This window comes from Ranitomeya variabilis, chromosome 1, assembly GCF_051348905.1.
Source record: "Ranitomeya variabilis isolate aRanVar5 chromosome 1, aRanVar5.hap1, whole genome shotgun sequence".
NCBI lineage: Eukaryota > Metazoa > Chordata > Amphibia > Anura > Dendrobatidae > Ranitomeya > Ranitomeya variabilis.
The window spans coordinates 596,973,887-596,993,532 of record NC_135232.1 but is presented as its reverse complement, the minus strand read 5'-3'; the positions used below and the strand labels follow the sequence as shown (position 1 = coordinate 596,993,532).

Sequence of the window (19,646 nt, the reverse complement as noted above, 5' to 3'; positions counted from 1 at the left end):
CACCAGACCAAAAACCATAATAAAATACCAATTGAGGAATCCATATACCCCCAGATCCCCTAGACCAATTTAGCACCAACTTCAAGGACTCCATAACTGTCAAAATGAAGACATTTGACCACCTCAAATGCCTGAGACCCCCCACACCGAAATGCTATGGCCCTTTCAATACTGTCCTGTAAACCAAGTGCCCACAGATCGATGTCTACACCATTGAAATGCACCATATCCAATAGCAAGAATTCTTCATCCCTCTTTTCCAACTTAAAGTGATGAACCGCAACACGTCCGCTCCTTACCACAAAACTGGACACAGCCTGATTAACTGTTATTCTGGCCTTGTTAATCTTTTCAACAGATTTAGCGTGACGCCAACATTTCTGTGGAACAATTTCATACCACACCACAGTCAGTCCTCTAAAAGATATCCATAACCTAAGCAAATCATGTTTAATGTCCTTCACTAACTTCTGAAACTGACGAACCCCCAGCTTATTACCCCCCGACATGAAGAACCAACATATCAGGTGGCCTATCGAGCTCAGTGCTGCTATGTATCTCCTGAAGGACCCTGTTCCACCCCATCCCCCTGAAGCCAAGCCACCTTTTCACTGCCACATTCCTGGAAAAACCAAGCTGCCTTCCCTCACGCCGCACAGACATACGAATGGATTGGAACCTACAATAAAACACAAATCCTTCTCATAAACAAGACAATCACAATTCACCTCAATTATGCGGATCTGCCCCAACTCCCTGAGGCCTAATATAACTCCTATAATGCCTGGAATCCCATCTCCCAATTTGCTCCCAATTGGGGCCTAAACCACCAATGGCTGCCTCCATTGCGGCCCCAATCTGAAAAGAGTGAGATGCAAATCGGGAAGCATCCAAACCCAACAAAGCCAAACCCGTCCTAAAAACTGTAACAAACAAACTTTGACAAAAAGGAACCATCTGCATGACACAATAAAGGTCTCCTTTTCCGAGGCCGAAAACTATTAAAAGACTGTAAACAGCGTACAGGACACATAAAAAATCAGGCACTGCCCCTAACAAAACCCGCTTACCAATCCCCTCCTGGTCAGTTTTCGATCGCCTGATCCAAAACTCTAACCCCTCGTTCCTGATCACCACGTCCTTGGCTAACAGACCTCCCCCTCTATGTTTACTGGGAGACACAATGCCCCAAAGAAAGCAAGCGAAAAATGCAAACGAAAAATGCAAGCCTCAAATACTGAAATGCAAATCTTGTCCATACTCACACCTAACTGCTCCAATACTCTAAAAGAAACCGGACACCTACAATCACCTCGACTACCTTTTTGTCTAAACCCCTTAAATGCCTGTTTTACCAAGAACGTTTTCGTCAAATCCCTCTGACCCCGAAGCTTGAAACTAATAGCCAAAGCCGCACTAATCTGCGAGACCTTTGTTGTCGACCGACACTCCGCAGCCCCCCGACGCAACCACAACAATAACCTGAGTTCCCACCTGATCAGCGACAGAAGTGCTACCTGCACACAACACCAACCAGCCTTTCCAAGAACACCATACTGATTGATAAGCGGCCCAAGTGCTTGGTGCCAGAGACAATCGAATCAAAGATTCTGCAGCCCAGAGACCACACTCCAAAGATCTGCCGGGCACTTCAAACCCTCTTCCTTCGCAGCCAGGGCCAGTGACCGGAAACGCTCCCACTGCAAACGAGATAGCAAGTCAGCAATAGAATTCCTTACGTCCGGCACATGAGAGGCCGTGACATATGCCTTTATGGACAAACAAGTCAAAACCAACTGCCGAAGAACATGAATCACCACAGGAGAATACGCCATCAAGCTGTTGATCACGTACACTACCCCATGTTGTCACAATTGAAACGTACCCTCCTGTTTTAAAAATCCCTCCTCAATTAATGAACGGCTACCAGAATGGGAAATATGCCGTGTTCCAAATTATTATGTAAATTGGATTTAAGTGTCATAAAGATTTAATTGTTGTGTTTTTCAAATAAACTCATGGATGGTATTGTACACGAAGACAAATTTTCAAACAGTCTTGTTTACTGATGAGTGTCGAGCAACCCTGAATGGTCCAGATGGATGGAGTAGTGGATGGTTATAAATTTCTTTGAAGCACCTGTGGGTTCCAGGTGCTCACTACACATCTAAATACATTCCTTGAGGGGTCTAGTTTCCAAAATATGGTCACTTGTGGGGAGTTTCCACCTTTTAGGCACCTCAGGGGCTCTCAAAACGGGACATGATGTCCACTAATGATTACAGGAAATTTTACATTCAAAAAGTGAAATGACGCTCCCTCCCTTACAATCCCTGCCGTGCACCCAAACAGCAATTTTCTCCCTCATATGGGGTGTCGGCATACAAATTTTATAGTGCAATATCTCTTGTCACCCTTTTGAAAATGCAACATTTGGGGCTAAAAACATTTGTGGGGAAAATGTAATATTTTTTTTTTTCCTGACTCAACGTTATCAACTTCTGCGAAACACCTGAGGGTTCAATGTGCTCACCACACATCTAGATCAGTTCCCTGAGAAGTCTTGTTTCCAAAATAGTGTAATGTTGATGGGGTATCAACATGCTCAGGAGAAATTACACAATAATTTTTTGGGTCCATTTTTTCCTGTTACCCTTGTCAAAATAAAAAAAATTGGATCTGAAGTAATTTTTTTGTGAAAAAAAAATTAAATGTTCATTTTTTCTCACATTCCAAAAATTCCTGTGATGCATCTGAAGGGTTAATAAACTTCTTGAATGTGGTTTTGAGCATCCTGAGTGGTGCAATTTTTAGAAAGTGTCACATTTCGGTATTTTCTGTCATATTAGTCCCTCAAAGTGAATTAAATGTGATGTGGTCCCTAAAAAAATGGTTTTTGTAAATGTTGGAAACATGAAAAATTGCTGGTCAACTTAACCCTCATAACTTCCTAAAAATATTTAACTTCCTAAAATATTTGGTACCAAAATAGTGCTGATGTAAAGTAGAATTGTGAGAAATATTATGTTAGTGTTGGTGGATTGCACTAAATTAAAATAAACTTTAAAATGCAATTGCAACCCGGGGTCCACCGTGCAAAGATGTAAAACTACTGCTAGTGTAAATAATGATAGATAAAGAAACTAGCGAACATTCCTACTTAAACACCGTGTGTTAACTCCACACAGTGGGAATGGAAGGCAGAAAACCAAACCCAGATACTACTCAGAGATGCACAGGGAGAGGAGTACCAACTCGGCTAACTGCCGAGAGTTGCAGAGACAGTAAGTACCAGCTCAGCTAACCACCGAGGGGTACAGGGAAGGTAAGTACCAGCTCAGGTAACCACCGAGGGGTACAGGGAAGGTAAGTACCAGCTCAGGTAACCACCGAGGAATACAGGGAAAAATAGGAAGTGTGCAATATCCCATTAAACCAGCAGGGAAACAACACGTGGATTGAACTTTCTCTGTGGTGCAATACCCTGTTCACCCCTCAGGAAAGTAGTGCATACACACGGGAGGAAAACAGATAGCAAAAACTCACAGTCAGCAAGAACACGCAGCAAACCTCCTCTCCGGAGGTGCCAGAATTCTAAAGGCACAGGGCCAGCCCTGAAAACATGCTGACACAGATCACGGTCATCCCACTGGTAGCCGTTACCATGCTAAACACAATGCACAGACAGAGCGGTAGCATATCCACCCACACATACACCAAACACACGTGACACTAGCACACCCGCATGCTTCACTTAAAGCCCTTTATGAACCAGGCTCCACCCCCAAACACTCATGCACAGTTGGATGGGGCGTCGCCCATGTGCCAATCAGGAGCTGCCACATCACCAGAGAAGTAAGCATCCGAGCACCAATGATAAGACACCACCTCATGGACATGCTCAGTAAGGTGATTTCTAGACATAGACTGCCAGAGGGTGGCAGTTGACTCTATATATCACTGGTTACCATAGACTTTAGCTGGAGAGCCAGCAGTAACCACACATATAACAGGAGCCTGAACAAAATTCTGGCATCAATATCTGTGCTAAGCAGCAGAGCCAGCGGCTTACCCTGAATGGGAGACCAGAGCACCAAACCATGCCTGCGATACATCCCACGTGGCAGAAAAGTCCCAGCCTCTAGCATATTATTTATTAACTATACTTTGTGACATATTTCTGTGATTTAAAGGGAACCTGTCACCTGAATTTGGCGAGACCAGTTTTGGGTCATATGGGCGGGGTTTTCGGGTGTTTGATTCACCCTTTCCTTACCCGCTGGCTGCATGCTGGCCGCAATATTGGATTGAAGTTCATTCTCTGTCCTCCGGAGTACACGCCTGTGCCAGGCAATATCGCCTGGCGCAGGCGTGTACTCCGGAGGACAGAGAATGAACTTCAATCCAATATTGCGGCCAGCATGCAGCCAGCGGGTAAGGAAAGGGTGAATCAAACACCCGAAAACCCCGCCCATATGACCCAAAACTGGTCCTGCCAAATTCAGGTGACAGGTTCCCTTTAAGGGCATGAAAATTCAAAGTTTGAAATTTACCAAATTTCCATTTTTTTTTACAAATAAATCAAAGTCATATCAAAGAAATTTTATCACTATCATGAAGTACAGTATGTCATGCAAAAACAATCTCAAAACCAATGTGATCCGTTAAAGCATTCCAGAGTTATAACCACATAAATTGACAGTGGTCAGAATTGTAAAAATTTGCCTGGTCATAGACATGCAAACCACCTTCGGGGGCAAAGGGATTAATAGACGAGGATTTTTTTTAACTGAAAATACCCTGATGAGGCATCATACATTGACTAGTGCCAAAGAACCCTATGAGACAAATTAAGATAATGTACAATGTAAACCGAATTGTTATTCACATTCTCAATTTTTCCCTATTTGTTCTGTTCGTATCTGTTCCATTTTGCAATTTCACTTTTCACCTGCAAATAACTTTCTAATTCTGACCTACAGAACTTGTGATATCTCAATCATAGTAGAGTAGAATAATGATAATAATTGTATTTCTATAGCGCCAACATATTCCGCAGCACTTTACGTTTTAGAGGGGACTTGTACAGACAATAGACATTACAGTATAACAATAAACACTTAGATCAAAACAGATACCAAGAGGAATGAGGGCCCTGCTCGCACGCTTACAATCTATGAGGAAAAAGGGGAGACACAAAAGGTGGGGAGGGCTATAAATGCATAATGCGTGTGAGAACGTCATATGAAGAACCTGGTTATGGTAAAAATTTTGAATGGGCAACACAGGGATAGTTAGATTAATGTATTGAGGCGGTAGGCCAGTTTGAAGAAATGGGTTTTTAGAGCACGCTTAAAACTGTGGGTATTGGGGATTAATCGAATTATCCTGGATAGTGCATTCCAAAAAATTGGCGTAGCACGTGAAAAATCTTGGAGACGGGAGTGGGAGGTTCTGATTATTGAGGATCTTAACCTCAGGTCATTAGCAGAACAGAGGGCACGGGTAGGGTGGTAGACTGAGACGAGGGAGGAGATGTAGGGTGGTACTGAGCCATGGAGTGCTTTGTGGGTGAGAGTAATAAGTTTATACTGAATTCTTGAGTGGATGGGTAACCAGTAGTGATGAGCAAGTATGCCCGTTGCTCGGGTTTTCCCGAGCATGCTCAGGTGGTCTCCGAGTATTTGTAAATGCTCAGAGATTTAGTTTTTGTTGATGCAGCTGCATGATTTACAGCTGCTAGACAGCTTGAATACATGTGGGGATTCCCTAGCAACTAGGCTAAACTCACATGTACTCAGGCTAGCTAACAGCTGTAAATCATGCAGCTGCATCAACAAAAACTAAATCTCCAAGCACTTACAAATACTTGGATACCACCCGAGAGTGCTTGGGAAAACCCCAGCAACGAGTATACTTGTTCATCACTAGTAACCAGTGTAATGACTGGCACAAGGTAGAGGCATCGTTGAAACAATTGGTGAGGAATATGATCCTGACTGCAGCATTCAAGACAGATTGGAGTGGGGAGAGTTTGGAAAGAGGGAGACCGATTAGTAGAGACTTACAATAGTCCAGACGAGAATGAATAAGAGAAACAGTAAAATTTTTGCAGAGTCAAAAGTAAGAAAGAGTCGAATTCTAGAAATGTTTTTGAGCTGCAGATAACAAGAGCGAGCCAATGATTGGATCTGGGGGGTGAATGAACGCTCTGAATAGAGTATGACCCCAAGACAGCGGTATGTTGCTGGGGAGTAATGGTAGAACAATACACAGAAATGGCAATGTCGGGCATTTGTAGGTTAAAAAAGGGAGGAACACAAGGAGTTCAGTTTTTGACAGGTGCAGTTTCAGATAGAGGGAGGACATGATGTTGGAGACAGCAGTATGACAATCACTGGTTTATTCTAAAGAGGCAGGCGTGATATCAGGAGAGGAGGTGTATAATTGGGTGTCATCAGCATAGAGATGGTACTGGAAACCAAATCTACTGATTGTTTGTCCAATAGGGGCAGCATACAAAGAGAAGAGGAGGGGGCCTAGGACTGATCCTTTAGGAACCCCAACAGTAAGGGGAAGATCGAGAGGAGAAGGAGCCAGGAAAAGATACTAGTGAAGGAGTGGTCAGAGATAGGAGGAGAACCAAGAGAGAATGGTGTCCTTGAGGCCAATGGAGTGGAGCATAATGAGGAGGAGCTGATGATCCACAGCGCTGAATGCTGCAGAGAGATCCAGGAGAATTAGCATGGAGTAGTGACCATTAGATTTAGCTGTTAGTAGGTCATTAGAGACTTTAGTGAGGGCAATTTCAGCAGAGCGTAAAGAGTGGAAACCGGATTCAAGAGGGTCGAGAAGAGAGTTATCTGAGAGATAGCAGATAAGACGGGAGTGGACCAGGTGTTTCAGGAGTTTAGAAATGAAGGGAAGATTAGAGACTGGTCTATAGTTAGCGGCACAGTTTTGGTCGAGGGATGGTTTGTTAAGTAATGGATGTATGATGGCATGCTTAAATGAGGAGGGAAAGATACCAGAAGAGAGAGAGGTTGAACATTTTTGTTAAGTGAGTGGTGACAGCAGGCGAAAGGGACTGGAGGAGATGTGACGGAATGCGGTCACTGATGCAAGTAATGGGGCGAGAAGATACAAGGAGCCTGATTACTTCTTCTTCTGTGATTGGTTCAAAATCTGAACATGGACATTAACCCTTAAAGGTATCATATATGTGTATATTGTTATCTTTCTAATCACTGATCTTGGTTTTGGCAGAGCAGTGGCTGTGATATCTATACTGGCTCTGGTATTTATACTTGAACACTTTATGTTTGTTGTGGCACTTGTGCACTTTATTTATTGATACACTATTTTATTATCTGCTTATATGCTAATGTTTGATGCACTTTTGCAAATTCCAAACAATATATTTTGTTATATTTTTTTTAATACCATATTGGATGATCTTCACCGTTCCACGTTCACCTATTATTATTTATCCTACGTTTTTCAGCATCATGTCTCCTTTTAATCATATTGTGGGTTATTTATATATTTATTTATTAATTATATTATTAATTATTAATAATATTATATGTCCTGTTGTGCACTTCTTCTTTTTTTTTTATTTTTTAATCATGTTATGTAATTTGACCATCTGCTATTAAAATAAAGATAAATATATGAATATCCTAGCCTAATATTAATCCTTCTTTTAGCCTATGTCTCTTGGGCTTTGGTTTTTTTCTATGCATTGAGTGGGTTCCACTCACTTTTACCACACACCCCATATATCTTATTAATATATCTATATACAGTACACCATATCTATTCGCTTCATTTAGATATATAAATTATATTTTATTGGTTAATATTAATGTGTGTGTGTGTGCGTGTGTGTGGTTTTCTAGATACTCGAGTATAAGCCAAGATTTTCAGCCCATTTTTTGGGGCTGAAAGTCCCCCTCTCAGCTTAAACTCGAGTCATACCCAGGGGTCGGCAGGGGAGGGGGAGCGGGGGCTGTCTAATTATACTCACCTACTCCTGGTGCGGTCCCTGCAGGTCCCTGCTTCCCCGGCGCCACAGCTTCTTCCTGTAGGGAGCGGTCACATGGTACCTCTCATTACAGTAATTAATATGCAGCTCCACCTCCCATAGGGGTGGAGCCGCATATTAATTACTGTAATGAGCGGTAACAGTGACCGCTCAATACAGAAGGAAGCTGCGGCTCCGGGGAAGCAGGGACCACGCCAGGAGCAGATGAGTATAACTGGGAGGTGAGCACTGCGCGATATTCACCTGCTCCTCGTTCCGGCGCCCCTCCATCTTCAGTGTCTTCTGCATTGACGCTCATGTCAGAGGGCGCGATGATGTGGATAGTGCGCGCCCTCTGCCTGATCGTCAGTGCAGAAGAAGCTGAAGATGGAGTGGCACCGGAACGAAGTCAGGTGAATATTGAAAGTGCCGGGGGCCTGAGCGACGGAGAGGTGAGTATGTGATTTTTTCTTTTTATCGCAGCAACAGCAAATGGGGCAAGAGTCTGAAAGGAGCATCTTATGGGGCATAATCAACATTTGTGCAGCACTATATGGGGCAAATATCTTTATGGAGCATCTTATGGGGCTATAATCAGCGTTTGTGCAGCACTATATGGTGCAAATATCTTTATGGAGCATCTTATGGGGCCATAATTAACGTTTGTGGAGCATTATATGGGGCAAGTGTCTGTATGGAGCATCTTATGGGGCCATAATCAAGGTTTGTGCAGCATTATATGGGGCAACTATCTTTATGGAGCATCTTATGGGGCCATTATTAACCTTTATGCAGGATTATATGGGGCATATTTTAATATCTAGCATCTTATGGGGCCATCATAAACTGTATGGAGCATTATATGGGGCTTCTGATTCAATATGGATATTCAAAAACACCTAACCTTCTGATGTCTCAATTAATTTTACTTTTATTGGTATCTATTTTTACTTTTGACATTTACTGATAGCTGCTGCATTTTCCACCCTAGGCTTATACTCGAGTCATTAAGTTTTCCCAGTTTTTTGTGACAAAATTAGGGGGGTCGGCTTATACTCGGGTCAGCTTATACTCGAGTATATACGGTACTTGCAGACATAACTAGAAATGACCGGAGACATGCAGGATCTATGCAGTAGTTGAATGAGCTATATACTATAAGATATACTGGCAGACATGAGTAGAAATGACTGGAGACATGCAGGATCCAGTAGATGAACCAATGAGATACTGTAAGCATCAATCATCCTGTCCCAGACAATACCTGACAAATTGTCAACTTAAAATGTTTCCACTAATTCTGGATCATAACATTTTTTTAAAAAAATTACATTTTTATGGACTTTATGGTAAATTGATTGAATAATGACCAAATACATATTAACAAATGCAATCTAACACTTTTTTTGCAGATAGATATGAGATAGGTAGGTAGGAAGGTAGGTAGATAGCTAATTTAAATAGATAGACAGATGTGTACTTACCTGTCACAATTAAAGTGCTGGCTAGATTGAAGGTCAGGTCCAGTCCCGATAAAGAGCAGTAATACACCCCGGAGTCGGAAGTCAGGACATTTCTAATCTCCATGCAGAGAACAACCCTATTTTCACAGTAGGTATGATATCTACTCTTGTTTTGTGTGTAACATCCACTTCGTGCCACAAACTCCAATCCCCCGTCCTCTTTCTCTTTGTACCATTGAATATTATTGGCTTTATTACCAAGGCCACATGTGATGTTAGTGTTCTTGCCTTTTTCTACAAAGAGAACATGTGAAAATTCTGGGATGTTTTCATCTGTAATAGTACCTGGGGGACACAATATTCAGTTATTTGAACTGATCAGTATGCAGGTCACAGAAAAGTATGTAATATAGGTATCTATCTATCTCCTATCTATCTAGATCTATCTATCATCTTTCTATCTATTATCTATCCATCTATTATCTATCTATCATCTATTATATATCTCCTGTCTATCTATTGTCTATCTCATATCTATCTCTTATCAAATCTGTTGTCTATTATATATCTATTCCATATCTATTAGTGTTGAGCATTCCGATACCGCAAGTATCGGGTATCGGCCGATACTTGCGGCTATCGGAATTCCGATACCGAGATCCGATACTTTTGTGATATCGGGAATCGGTATCGGGATTAATATCAATGTGTAAAATAAAGAATTAAAATAAAAAATAGGGATATACTCACCTCTCCGACGCAGCCTGCACCTTACCGAGGGAACTGGCAGCCTTCTTTGCTTAAAATGCGCGCGTTTACTGCCTTCTGTGACGTCACGGCTTGTGATTGGTCGCGTGCCGCCCATGTGACCGCGACGCGACCAATCACAACAAGCCGTGACGTAATTTCAGGTCCTGAATGCCTAATTCTAGGCATTCAGGATTTGAAAATTACGTCACGGCTTGTGATTGGTCGCGTGCCGCCCATGTGACCGCGACGCGACCAATCACAAGCCGTGATGTAATTTTCAAATCCTGAATGCCTAGAATTAGGCATTCAGGACCTGAAATTACGTCACGGCTTGTTGTGATTGGTCGCGTCGCGGTCACATGGGCGGCACGCGACCAATCACAAGCCGTGACGTCACGGAAGGCAGTAAACGCGCACATTTTAAGCAAAGAAGGCTGCCGGTTCCCTCGGTAAGGTGCAGGCTGCGTCGGAGAGGTGAGTATATCCCTATTTTTTATTTTAATTCTTTATTTTACACAGTAATATGGATCCCAGGGCCAGAAGGAGAGTTTCCTCTCCTTCAGTCCCTGGGAACCATCAGGGATACCGTCCGATACTTGAGTCCCATTGACTTGTATTGGTATCGGGTATCGGTATCGGATTAGATCCGATACTTTGCCGGTATCGGACGATACTTTCCGATACCGATACTTTCAAGTATCGGATGGTATCGCTCAACACTAATATCTATCTGTCTATCTATCTATCTATCTATCTATCTATCTATCTATCTATCTATCTATCTATCTATCTATCATATATCTATCTATCCATCCATCTGTCTATTATCTATATAGCACATATCTATCTATCTATACACAGTATATCTATATATTATCTATCATCTATCAATTATCTATGTATTATCTATATATTATCTATTACCCATCATCTATCAATTATCTATGTATTATCTATATATTATCAACCTATCACCTATCTATTGTCTATCGATCTATTATCCATCTATCTCTTATCTATCTATTATCTATCTATCTATTGCAATGCTGCTTCTTACTGCTTGTGTTGGGGGACACTCGCTTGGCAACAGAATAAAGATAGACAGGCATGGGTTTTCACATAAACAGTCTATTTTGGTTTATTTAAACATCATAAACTGCTGTAGGCCATGTTACACATCACAGACCTCACACATAGTCCATAACACTTCATATTACATAGCTTTAACTTGCAGTCACTAAACACGCCAGACCTCTTTGTCCAGTAAGCGCAGGTGACACACGCCGAACAGTTCATTAATGTCCATGGAACACAACAGCACCAACACACGACATTAGGTTGCAGTCTCTAAACATGCTGGACCTTACTCCGTCCGGTTACCATGGGTGGCCGCACAGTTCATTAACTGACCACTTGTCAGTGCACACAGTTCCTCAACTCTGGGTTACCGTCCTGGAGCTCCTGCTCCACACGCTGACTGCTTGTCAGTCCTCACTCCTGGGAAAACTGCCTTACTGGGATCACCGTCCTGGCCGATGCCTTGCTCCCCAGGCCACTCGACAGTCCAGATACGCAGAAGGGATGGTAGCTTCCCCAACGCAGTGCCTTCACAGACTCTGCAGGACCATGCCTCACCATGTGCTTTTCAGGACTCCGGTCCTACTCCCAGGACCATCCAACACCGAGACCATCCAGGTCCATGGCCTCTCTGTATGCTATTCAGGAAACTGGTCCTAATCCCAGGACCTCCCAACTCACAGGCCTTCCAGGTCCACAGCCTCTCAGTGTGCTATTCAGGACATCCATCCACTCATAAAAACGTCCAACAAACAAGCCTTTCAGGACCTGACACACCGACCATGTGACCAGACCTCAGTCACATTATATCACAGAACACTCTCTCTGTTAGTCAGACCCTTCCAGCTCTCCAACTAACCCTGTAAGCCTCCCTTATTATAAACTGCACAAACACTTGTGGGACTACAAGTCCCAGAGCAACATTACTGGCTTACAGCACAGAGGATCTCCTCTAGGACACATACCGGCCATTCACAACGACGCCAATCACCATCTCATTATCACATTTACGCATCCATGCTTATCCTGAGGAGCACATGCAGTGCCCCTTAGCTGTAGCAGGGGTCACTGCATCACATATCCCCCCTCTGTTCAATGCTGTGGGATTGAAAACTTGTCATGCACCAGTGGTCTCGAGAACGGATATCCAAGTCACCTTGCCCTATCAGTCGAGAGGACCGTTTCAGTCAGTTTTGGCATCATTCATCATCACACCTTTGTTAGGCCTCCCCTGCCCCCAGTGGTCAGTATGTCATCCTTAGGCTTCCCTTGAGTCAACATCTGTCTGCGTCACCAGACCCTTTTTAGTCAACCCACTTTCTAAGTGTGCCCCTGCACGTGACCTTTCTTTCCATGGCCGCCTCCCACTGTTGTTGCGGTCAGTCGAGCCTAGTGACTGATCTGAGTCTGACTCTTTGTTACAACGTCCGCTACCGGGCTTCCGCCTTGGTCACTCAACCCTGAGGTAACTGAGGCGTCAATACTTCTACCTCTTCAATAAGGCCCCCTTCTGTTATCTCTCTGCTGGCCATTTTTCTTATGGTCTTTATTGCCCAGAGAGCAGTTCCTCCATTTGTCTTTATGTCCTCTGTTATCCTCAGCTTGAGGACCTCCAGTCTTTAGTGAACCTCTTCGCCTCTCTATACCACGAGTTGAAGGTGGCGACCACCTGTTTCCCATTTCATGCAGCTCTTTATTGATCTGCTCCTTCTCAAGTCTTAGCTACTCTATCTCTTTTAGGTACACCACGCGATATTCCAGGAGCATCCGGATATTCCCAAGGCTCTCCATGGATCCGACAACAAGGAATGCAACCATTCCAACTTCACCCATGACCAGGGCCTTGTCATCAGCTGGAATCCTCACTCTCTTCACATGGATCTATTCACAATCTCCTGCATCACTTTCCCTAGTCTTCCGATGACCTTCCTCACCCGACCACTGGGCACTTGAATGATGTCTTCCATAATGCCCAGCTGACTTTGAGTTTTCTTCGCATGCTCCAGACGTCGAACAGCTTCCCCATTCAAAAAAAGGATCCGTTTCATCTGTACACACCTCCAGAGCAGATCCCTCAGGACAGCTACTCTCTTCGCTGTGACATCCGTTGTGGACAGTACCACTAGCTGTTCAGTTTCCGGGGTCCAGTGCACCCTACACACCCCCACAGCCTTCTTGAACTCTTCATGCATAGACTCCCTGGCACACGCCTCTCTCAGGTCTTCAGGTACATCTATCATACATTCAAACAAGGAAGTCTCCTGCTCTTCTGCTGTCAAAAGTTCACCATTTTGTTTGGCTCTCAGAGCCACCTGCCTCGGCATGTCATCTTGAGGTACATGTCAGGTGACATCATGTCCATAAGTTGGGCAGATGTACCCTTCCCACTGGTCAACCGGACATCTGACCCATCAATTTTAGGAGGTATTACTGCTTTTAAGTATGCAACCCCATCAGCCTAGAGCCCTCCATCCTCCTGCTGCAGAGGAACTCAACTCTCCCACAAGTCTAAGAACAGCTTAGAGTCTTGGCCTATTATTACCGGACAAGATAAATTCAGGACTATAGTGACATCCTGTCCTGTACTGTCCAAGGCCGTCTCAAGGATCACCCTGGCCACGGGATAGTCCTTAGTGCATCCATGGATGCAGTTGACCCCAACCTTCCTATTGTGTATTGCAAATCCCTAAGGCGCAACCCTTATTAGAGTCACCAAGCTCCCAGAATCGACCAGTCTGAACATATCCTCTTCATTCATCTGCAGGCCACACTCACGTAGCCTCTTTCCGGGTGGGTAGTTCATAGAGCAGATTGGACACACATAGTACAGTTGCCCCTGGCAACAGTTTATCTGCGGCACCACTTTGGGACGCTCTGCCCCCTTTTGGGTAACTACAATTCCCCGGGACTCCACCCCCTTTTGGGACTCCACCCCTTTAGGGTCACCATCCCCTTACTGGGTTACACCCTGTGAACTTCCCACTGTACTCTCAGGCACCAGTTCACACAGTGCAAAAAATAAAAGCATCTCTTTAGGTCGGCACTGGCCCTTTAAGAGCCTGCACGATCCGGACCAATGTCCTCTCGACACCTCACCAGCCCTTGCTGGCGCTACCACAGCTCCTGCTGCAGTCACAAACCGCCGGCACCTCTGGGTGCTGATCACAAGCCGCTGCTGCTGCAACTGCAGCTCCTGATGCTGCAGAAACTCTTACTGCACCTGCAGCTGCTTTCCACAAGGCTCTGCATGGCTCTGCACCGCAGACTTCGTGGACCCACAAAATCCACAGCAACTCTTTGTAATCCCGCCGAGTTACAGCCAGACGCTTATAAGCTTCGTGGACCATTGCCTGCAGTCTAGCACCATATTTAATACTGCTTCTTACAGCTTGTGTTGGGGGACACGCTCTTGGCAACGGAATAAACATAGACAGGCACGGGTTTATCACATAAACAGCATATTTTTGTTTATTCAAACATCATAAACTGCTGTAGGCCATGTTACATATTACAGACCTCACACAGTACATAACACTTCATATTACATGGCTTTAACTTGCAGTCACTAAACACGCTGGACCTCTTTGTCCAGGTACCATGGGTGACCACACGCCGAACAGTTCATTAATGTCCATGGAACACAAAAGGCACCAACACATGACATTAGGTTGCAATCTCTAAACATGATGGACCTTACTCTGTCCGGTTACCATGGGTGGCCGCACAGTTCATTAACTGACCCCCTGTCAGTGCACACAGTTCCTCAACTCTGGGTTACCTTCCTGGAGCTCCTGCTCCACACGCTGACTCCTCATCAGTCCTCACTCCTGGAGAAACTTCCTTACTGTATCACCGTCCCAGATAATGCCTTGCTCACCAGGCCACCCAACAGTCCAGACCCACAGAAGGAACGGTAGCTTCCCTAACTCAGTGCCTTCACAGACTCTGCAGGACCATGGCCTCACCTTGAGCTTTTCAGGACTCCGGTCCTACTCCCAGGACCATCCAGAACAGAGGCCATCCAGGTCCACGGCCTCTCCGAGTGCTATTCTGGAATCCGGTCCTACTCCCAGGACCACCCAACACACAGGCCTTCCAGGTCCACAGCCTTTCAGTGTGCTATTCAGGACGTCCTTTCACTCATAGGACCATCCAACACACAAGCCTTCCAGGACCTGACACACCGACGATGTGACCAGACCTCGATCACATTATATCACAGAAGCCACTCCCACAGGTGGGAGGTGTGTGTGGCTAGTCAGACCCGCCCATCTCTCCGACTAACCCTCTAATCCTCCCTTATTATATACTGCACAAACACTTGTGGGACTACAAGTCCCAGAGCAACATTACTGGCTTACAGCGCAGAGGATCTCCTCTGTGACACATACCGGCCATCCACAATGAAGCCAGCCACCATCTCATTATCGCATTTCCGCATCCATGCGTATCCTGAGAGGCACATGCAGCGCCCCTAGCTGTAACAGGGGTCACTACATGATACTATTATCTATCTATCTATCTATCTATCTATCTATCTATCTATCTATCTATCTATCTATCTATCTATCTATCTCATATCTATTTATTATCTATCTATCTGTCTGTCTAATCTCCTGTCTATATATCTGTCTTATCTATCTATCTATCTATCTATCTATCTATCTATCTATCTATCTATCTATCTATCTATCTATCTATCTATCTACTATTTATGTAATCTATTTATTATATTGTCTATCTCCTAACTATCTTTCAATCCATTATCTATCTATCTATCTATCTATCTATCTATCTATCTATCTATCTATCTATCTACCTATCTATCTCCTATCTATCTTCTATCTACAGTGGGCAAGGAAAGTATTCAGACCCCTTTAAATGTTTCCCTCTTTGTTTCTTTGCAGCCATTTGGTAAATTCAAAAAAGTTTTTTTTTACTTTAATGTACACTCTGCACCCCATCTTGACTGAAAAAAAACAGAAATGTAGAAATTTTTGTAAATTTATTAAAAAAGAAAAACTGAAATATCACATGGTCATAAGTATTCAGACCCTTTGCTCATTATTGAGTAGCAGCATTCTTTTGAGCTAGTACAGCCATGAGTCTTCTTGGGAATGATGCAACAAGTTTTTCACAATTAATATCTATTTCTAAACAGTGTTAGCACAAAAAGAGGATTCAGAGATCCTCCAAAAATTTCAGAAAACAGCAAAAAAGACAGAGATGCTTACCTGCCTAGACCTCCAAACAAATCAGGATGCAGTGGACCCATGTGGTTAAGGCTAGTTTCACATTTGCGTTTAAATCTGCAGCTTTTAAAATGCATCCGCAAGTGGTGGAAAAAGCGCATGTAAAAGCATACAAATACGGCGTTTTTTTGACGCATGCATTGACGCATGCGGTTAAAAAAACGCCGCGTTTGTACGCGTTTACATGCGTTTTTTTCATGCGTTTGCGTTTTTGGTGCGCATGATGAGAAATTTCACAAGAGAAAAAAAAAAGATAACCAGACACCGCCAATGGGACTACAGAGGGCGTGTATTATGGGATCTCTATATATAGACCCTAGGGCAGGGGTGGGGAACCTCGGCCCTCCAGCTGTTATAAAACTACAACTCCCAGCATGCCCTAGCAACTTGCAGCAGTTGAGGCATGCTGGGAATTGTAGTTCTCCCACAGCTGGAGAGCCAAGGTTCCTGACCCCTGCCCTAGGGCTACTGAAATTTTAACAGTTTGCTACTGTATCCTGTGTCATGATGGATCTTCGCATGGACAGCTTTTATTTCAACCTGGATTTCAGCTTCAAACTGTTTCTTGCCTGTGCTTTTGCTTGGGAGCAAGACAGAAATCGCCAAAGATGGAGAAGGAGACAACGTAGGCGTTTTTGGAGGCACCCCATTATCGAACTACGTAAGAGCCGTGGAGCCTACCACACGCTCTATGCCGAGCTTAATGCCAACCCGGAGAAATTCCAGGAATACAAACGAATGTCTCAAGACTCATTCCTGGATTTGCTGTCTCGTGTCCAAGGAGCCGTACGGCGACAGGACACCCAGCTCCGTAAAGCGATTCCACCCGAGGAACGTCTGCTGGTTACATTAAGGTACGTTCCAAATCTAAACCAATGATAGTCCAAATTTACTGTTTTCTGACATGTATTTTTTGTGTATTTTCCTTTCTTTCTTTAGTGTAACCACACCATAAAAAGAATAGATTGTAATGGTTTTTGTGTTTGTTTTTCTTACAGATTTCTGGCCACTGGAGAGAGTTTATCATCCCTCCACTTCCAATACCGGCTTGGAATATCCACCCTGTCCAGAATAGTTGCGGACACCTGCCGGGCTTTGTGGAATGTACTCTGGGATGAGTTTATACCCCTACCCACCTTGGACATGTGGCTAGAAATTGCAGAGAAATTCTGGAGTGTGTGTGATTTCCCCAACTGTTTAGGAACGGTGGATGGAAAGCACATTCGCATTATCAAACCAGCCAGAACAGGATCGGAGTACTTCAATTACAAAAAAATATTTTTCTGTTGTGCTCATGGCAATAGCCGATGCGAACTTTATCGGACGACATTGGAGCTTTTGGCCGTGGCAACGATTCGCAGACTTTCAAGAACTCGGATATGGGCCGCCATGTGTATGGAAAAAATTTCAATTTTCCCCCGCCACAACCTCTTCCCAACACTCAAGGACCACCGATGCCATTTTTATGGTTGGGGATGAGGCCTTTCAGATGTGTGAAAACCTACTGAAGCCCTATTCCAGTTGGGACTTGAACCACACTAGAAGGATCTTTAATTACAGACTGACCAGGGCCCGAAGAACTGTAGAGTGTACCTTTGGTCGCTAAATGGCGCATTCTTGCATCAGCCATAAATCTAAAAGTGGAAACAGTCGACGAGGTGGTCAAAGCCTGTGTGGTGCTGCATAATTTTATAATGGTTAAGGAGCAACCCAAAATTGAACTGGATGAACCAGTTGCACACCCACTGCCCGATTTCCAGCATCACCCGCTGCGGTCAACTGCAGCAGTTGGCCACATGCGGGACCAATTTGCAGCCTTTTTTGATTCAGATATTGGACGTGTCTCATGGCAGGACAATGTAGTGTAAAAGTCCTGTTGTAATTCGATATGTACCAGTTATTTTCTACAATGATAATAATATTTCTCATTAATAAACTTTAGTTTTGGTTGAGTTGACCGTGTCTCCTATCTTTTTCCTCTCCAAACCAAGGCTGTCCTAAAACTGGCAGCATGTGATCTGTATTTAATATCAGTTTTTGTAATCCAAAACCAGGAGTGGGTGATAAAAGCAGAGGTGCTAGTTATAATGTTAATATCATAATTTACCTCTAATTGTTCCACTCCTTGTTTTGGCTTACAAATACTGTTATACAACACTGGCCACATACTGCTAGTAATGGCAGCCATGTTGCTTTATTGGTAAGCTTGTTGACGTCATTGCGTCATGATTCTCTTCTCCTGTATCCATTGGACACAAGCTGAAGAGACAATCACTGTCACACTATCTATAGTCATCAAGTCAGGTGTCAGAAATAATGAATTCATGATAAACATATACAGGCTCATGAATTCACTATTTCTGACACCTGTGCATGTGAGCATAGATATGTAGTGTGTGACCACCAGTGTACTCAAGTTGTGTGTAATATAAGAAGAGAAAATTGTGGTTATACAAGGCAGTTCTCTACTCACCAGGTCAGGTGTCATAACTAATGAGTTTTTTGACACCTGACCTGTTCAGTAGAGGTCTGCACTGTATTACCACCATTTTCTCTTCAGACTGGCACACTAAGCAGAGACCAAAAGAGATTATGGAGATACATGTAATCTTTTTTGGGCCACATCATATCTGTATACTAAAGACACATAAAGCTGCAGTCTTTTTATTTTTAACTAGAGGAGATATGATGTGGCCCAAAAAATTTGTGTGTGGCGAAGTTTCATGGCGCACGGTGTGTGTTGCCGGCGGCAGAAGACACAATAAACCAAACATAATTGTGGCAAATCAAACTTTTTTTATTTTGTTAACAACTGGAAAAAATTATTTTTTACTGCGCCGGCTTGGGGTAGAGTGATGTAAACGAGGGGTATGAAGTACTGAGGGCTGGCTAACCGTGGACGACGCAGAGGTGGCAGGAGAAGGGGCAATGAAACTAGAAGGGTCTGGAAGTTCGGGGATGGGGCTTGACACATGAGAGGCTTCAGACGCACTGGAAGGGTGAGACAAACCTGACATTACAGACACATTGGGAGGTGAAGGGGGAGGAATGCTAAGAGTCCTCGTTTTTTGTTTTTTT

The 19,646-nt window shown here is 43.8% G+C and overlaps 1 protein-coding gene across 1 annotated transcript in view; it reads right to left on the bottom strand.

The window, feature by feature from the left end:
• LOC143808125 (uncharacterized) overlaps positions 1-19,646 on the bottom strand; it is a 118,606-nt gene that overhangs the window by 92,118 nt on the left and 6,842 nt on the right. Inside the window, exon 2 of the mRNA XM_077290478.1 lies at positions 9,511-9,834. Within this exon, the coding sequence (XP_077146593.1) occupies positions 9,511-9,834 (324 nt within the window). The remainder of the gene's footprint in view (positions 1-9,510; positions 9,835-19,646) is intronic.